This window comes from Bidens hawaiensis, unplaced genomic scaffold (genome assembly GCF_021521415.1).
Source record: "Bidens hawaiensis isolate Kalapana, Puna unplaced genomic scaffold, B.hawaiensis_p1.1 tig00025201_1, whole genome shotgun sequence".
Lineage (NCBI taxonomy): Eukaryota > Viridiplantae > Streptophyta > Magnoliopsida > Asterales > Asteraceae > Bidens > Bidens hawaiensis.
In genome coordinates this window covers 72,892-78,371 of record NW_027494017.1, presented here as the reverse complement: position 1 = coordinate 78,371, position 5,480 = coordinate 72,892, and the positions used below count along the sequence as shown (strand labels likewise).

The following is a 5,480-nucleotide window of genomic DNA, read 5'->3' as shown; positions in this document are numbered from 1 at the left end:
AACCTCTGACTACATAAATCGGCAACATAAATATATATATATATATATATATATATATATATATATAAATATATATTCTTTAGTGACTGTTATATCTGCTTATGATTGGTGTCTCCATAGACCTAGAGAGAATCTTTGGGTACCTTTAACGCGTAACACATACAATCTTGAATACAGGTTCTAGAACTTCGACGATCATAGAAGTAGACATGATGAATTTCTTTGAAATAAAGACTTAATTAGTTGTATAATCAGGTTTAGAATAGCGGCTGTGATTGAAATTTATTAATGACTAGCCATGAACCGTAATGCCAATAGTGAGAAATGGTATACGGCATTTGCGATCACAGGCTAATTAATGTACATAACCCACACAAGCTGTTTGTCGTTTTTAACCATGTATTGCGTGTTACGTAACACATTTGAATAGCGGGTCGAGGCGTTCCAGCTAACCACTTATTACTAATTTGAACTTAGGGGAGTCAAGCCTGAACTCCAACTCAATCGAATTCCACATCGTTTGTGATGCACCAATGAATCGTTGTGGTTGGCGAACCAAACACAACGAATGAAACTGTGATTGATGTCAATTGCATAACTAATATGTGTATTGATCATTACTGCGTGACTCTTTCCCTTTGTTTCAATCTTTTTTTTCTATAAACAGATCCTTAAGTTATCATATACACTTCTATCGCTTTATGTATATAAATTTGGTTAAAATTCAGCCTACAAAAGTTAAAGAACGTGAAATACGTATTTCATCCAAATGGTCATTGAGTATAGCATAAGTTATCTGTAGTTCAATAAACTTGAGGTTGCTCCAAATTTGAATTTCACAAAAAATGGTTACGAATCTCTATTTACAAATATGTGTAAGATCCTAGCTGATGTTCTTTACAAAAATGTTATATGATAAATCAAGTATCACAAGGCACCAAAACGTGATGCTAAATCAGCAAATACGTCTTCACTACATGGAATGGTGAGCCCACCCATTGGATGGTCGTACTCATACTGTTCCTCCGCCAGTTGCAGTAGTTCTTGAAATTCTGGCCTGCTTAGGAGAGAAACACGAACCAGAAATCTTCTTTTCTCTTCTTCGCCGACATAAACTGCAAAATATCCTTTCGGAATGTCGATGGGTTTTGCTGCACTCCTTCCATTCGAGAATGATCGTCTCAGAATCTGTTTTGCTTGTGTAATGCGTGGCATAAAGATGGCCATTTCTCTCAAAAGGTTTAGTAGTGTTTCTACAGGAAGGACGTTGATGGAGAAAAATGACTCGGTAAAAGACTTTTTGGAGTTGGGAAGTTGTGGTTGATTTGCTTTGAAATACTGAATGGCTTAAATAGCCAGCTGGTTGCACAAGATAGTAGACATTACCACATGATTGGAAAGAAGCTTCACATGGAATTGTCTCTCTTTATCGAAAAGACCCAAAATAATTTGAATGGCATTTATGAATCCGAACGACCTGTTACAATATATATCCAACATGAAATCCCTTACGGTCCTTGTCTGATGTTAGATGCCTAATCTTTAATACGTAGGGCATTCCGCATTATAACCAAATAACCTATAATGAATTTTTTATGTGGTTCAAATGTGACCTGTTTAAGGATTAGATTTCACATTTTGGCAAACCTGTCGTAGCAATTTGTTAAAAATCAGCTGACATGGTTACAACATAACGGACCCATTGACCTTAATTACAAATATATTAGGAGTATCTACGTTATTAGGATAACAGTAGATAATTAAGAGATAGTTCTGTTAAATTTCAGCACAATAACCTCTGACTACATAAATCGGCAACATAAAAATATATATATATATATATATTCTATAGTGACTGTTTTATCTGCTTATGATTGGTGTCTCCATAGACCTAGAGAGAATCTTTGGGTACCTTTAACGCGTAACACATACAATCTTGAATACAGGTACTAGAACTTCGACGATCATAGAAGTAGACATGTTGAATTTCTATGAAATAAAGACTTAATTTGTTGTATAATCAGGTTTAGAATAGCGGCTGTGATTGAAATTTATTAATGACTAGCCATGAACCGTAATGCCAATAGTGAGAAATTGTATACGGCATTTGCGATCACAGGCTAATTAATGTACATAACCCACACAAGCTGTTTGTCGTTTTTAACCATGTATTGCGCGTTACGTAACACATTTGAATAGCGGGTCGAGGCGTTCCAGCTAACCACTTATTACTAATTTGAAATTAGGGGAGTCAAGCCTGAACTCCAACTCAATCGAATTCCACATCGTTTGTGATGCACCAATGAATCGTTGTGGTTGGCGAACCAAACACAACGAATGAAACTGTGATTGATGTCAATTGCATAACTAATATGTGTATTGATCATTACTGCGTGACTCTTTCCCTTTGTTTCAATCTTTTTTTTCTATAAACAGATCCTTAAGTAATCATATACACTTCTATCGCTTTATGTATATACATTTGGTTAAAATTCAGCCTACAAAAGTTAAAGAACGTGAAATACGTATTTCATCCAAATGGTCATTGAGTATAGCATAAGTTATATGTAGTTCAATAAACTTGAGGTTGCTCCAAATTTGAATTTCACAAAAAATGGTTACGAATATCTATTTACAAATATGTGTAAGATCCTAGCTGATGTTCTTTACAAAAATGTTATATGATAAATTAAGTATCACAAGGCACCAAAACGTGATGCTAAATCAGCAAATACGACTTCACTACATGGAATGGTGAGCCCACCCATTGGATGGTCGTACTCATACTGTTCCTCCGGCAGTTGCAGTAGTTCTTGAAATTCTGGCCTGCTTAGGAGAGAAACACGAACCAGAAATCTTCTTTTCTCTTCTTCGCCGACATAAACTGCAAAATATCCTATCGGAATGTCCATGGGTGTTGCTGCACTCCTTCCATTCGAGAATGATCGTCTCAGAATCTGTTTTGCTTGTGTAATCCGTGGCATAAAGATGGCCATTTCTCTCAAAAGGTTTAGTAGTGTTTCTACAGGAAGGACGTTGATGGAGAAAAATGACTCGGTAAAAGACTTTTTGGAGTATGGAAGTTGTGGTTGATTTGCTTTGAAATACTTAATGGCTTAAATAGCCAGCTGGTTGCACAAGATAGTAGACATTACCACATGATTGGAAAGAAGCTTCACATGGAATTGTCTCTCTTTATCGAAAAGACCCAAAATAATTTGAATGGCATTTATGAATCCGAATGACCTGTTACAATATATATCCGACATGAAATCCCTTATGGTCCTTGTCTGATGTTAGATGCCTAATCTTTAATACGTAGGGCATTCCGCATTATAACCAAATAACCTATAATGAATTTTTTATGTGGTTCAAATGTGACCTGTTTAAGGATTAGATTTCACATTTTGGCAAACCTGTCGTAGCAATTTGTTAAAAATCAGCTGACATGGTTACAACATAACGGACCCATTGACCTTAATTACAAATATTAGGAGTATCTACGTTATTAGGATAACAGTAGATAATTAAGAGATAGTTCTGTTAAATTTCAGCACAATAACCTCTGACTACATAAATCGGCAACATAAAAATATATATATTTTATAGTGACTGTTTTATCTGCTTATGATTCGTGTCTCCATAGACCTAGAGAGAATCTTTCGGTACCTTTAACGCGTAACACATACAAACTTGAATACAGGTACTAGAACTTCGACGATCATAGAAGTAGACATGATGAATTTCTTTGAAATAAAGACTTAATTAGTTGTATAATCAGGTTTAGAATAGCGGCTGTGATTGAAATTTGTTAATGACTAGCCATGAACCGTAATCCTAATAGTGAGAAATGGTATACGGCTTTTGCGATCACAGGCTAATTAATGTACATAACCCACACAAGTTGTTTGTCGTTTTTAACCATGTATTGCGTGTTACGTAACACATTTGAATAGCGGGTCGAGGCGTTCCAGCTAACCACTTATTACTAATTTGAACTTAGGGGAGTCAAGCCTGAACTCCAACTCAATCGAATTCCACATCGTTTGTGATGCACCAATGAATCGTTGTGGTTGGCGAACCAAACACAACGAATGAAACCGTGATTGATGTCAATTGCATAACTAATATGTGTATTGATCATTACTGCGTGACTCTTTCCCTTTGTTTCAATCTTTTTTTTCTATAAACAGGTCCTTAAGTAATCATATACACTTCTATCGCTTTATGTGTATAAATTTGGTTAAAATTCAGCCTACAAAAGTTAAAGAACGTGAAATACGTATTTCATCCAAATGGTCATTGAGTATAGCATAAGTTATATGTAGTTCAATAAACTTGAGGTTGCTCCAAATTTGAATTTCACAAAAAATGGTTACGAATCTCTATTTACAAATATGTGTAAGATCCTAGCTGATGTTCTTTACAAAAATGTTATATGATAAATCAAGTATCACAAGGCACCAAAACGTGATGCTAAATCAGCAAATACGTCTTCACTACATGGAATGGTGAGCCCACCCATTGGATGGTCGTACTCATACTGTTCCTCCGCCAGTTGCAGTAGTTCTTGAAATTCTGGCCTGCTTAGGAGAGAAACACGAACCAGAAATCTTCTTTTCTCTTCTTCGCCGACATAAACTGCAAAATATCCTTTCGGAATGTCCATGGGTGTTGCTGCACTCCTTCCATTCGAGAATGATCGTCTCAGAATCTGTTTTGCTTGTGTAATCCGTGGCATAAAGATGGCCATTTCTTTCAAAAGGTTTAGTAGTGTTTCTACAGGAAGGACGTTGATGGAGAAAAATGACTCGGTAAAAGACTTTTTGGAGTATGGAAGTTGTGGTTGATTTGCTTTGAAATACTGAATGGCTTAAATAGCCAGCTGGTTGCACAAGATAGTAGACATTACCACATGATTGGAAAGAAGCTTCACATGGAATTGTCTCTCTTTATCGAAAAGACCCAAAATAATTTGAATGGCATTTATGAATCCGAAAGACCTGTTACAATATATATCCGACATGAAATCCCTTATGGTCCTTGTCTGATGTTAGATGCCTAATCTTTAATACGTAGGGCATTCCGCATTATAACCAAATAACCTATAATGAATTTTTTATGTGATTCAAATGTGACCTGTTTAAGGATTAGATTTCACATTTTGGCAAACCTGTAGTAGCAATTTGTTAAAAATCAGCTGACATGGTTACAACATAACGGACCCATTGACCTTAATTACAAATATATTAGGAGTATCTACGTTATTAGGATAACAGTAGATAATTAAGAGATAGTTCTGTTAAATTTCAGCACAATAACCTCTGACTACATAAATCGGCAACATAAATATATATATATATATATATATATTCTATAGTGACTGTTTTATCTGCTTATGATTGGTGTCTCCATAGACCTAGAGAGAATCTTTGGGTACCTTTAACGCGTAACACATACAATCTTGAATACAGGTTCTA

At 35.5% G+C, this 5,480-nt stretch overlaps 1 protein-coding gene across 1 annotated transcript; it reads right to left on the bottom strand.

Moving 5' to 3' along the window:
- Window positions 1-4,453: 4,453 nt before the first annotated feature.
- On the bottom strand, window positions 4,454-4,843 carry LOC143571124 (auxin-induced protein 15A-like). The gene has a single exon (XM_077056628.1). The coding sequence runs from the start codon at window positions 4,751-4,753 to the stop codon at window positions 4,454-4,456; it is 300 nt and encodes a 99-aa protein (XP_076912743.1). The 5' UTR covers window positions 4,754-4,843.
- Between the last annotated feature and the right edge of the window lie 637 nt (window positions 4,844-5,480).

What these genes read in the sequence shown, in the direction of transcription:
- LOC143571124 (XM_077056628.1), bottom strand. Translation starts at nt 4,753, where the DNA reads ATGGCCATCTTTATGCCACGGATTACACAAGCAAAACAGATTCTGAGA.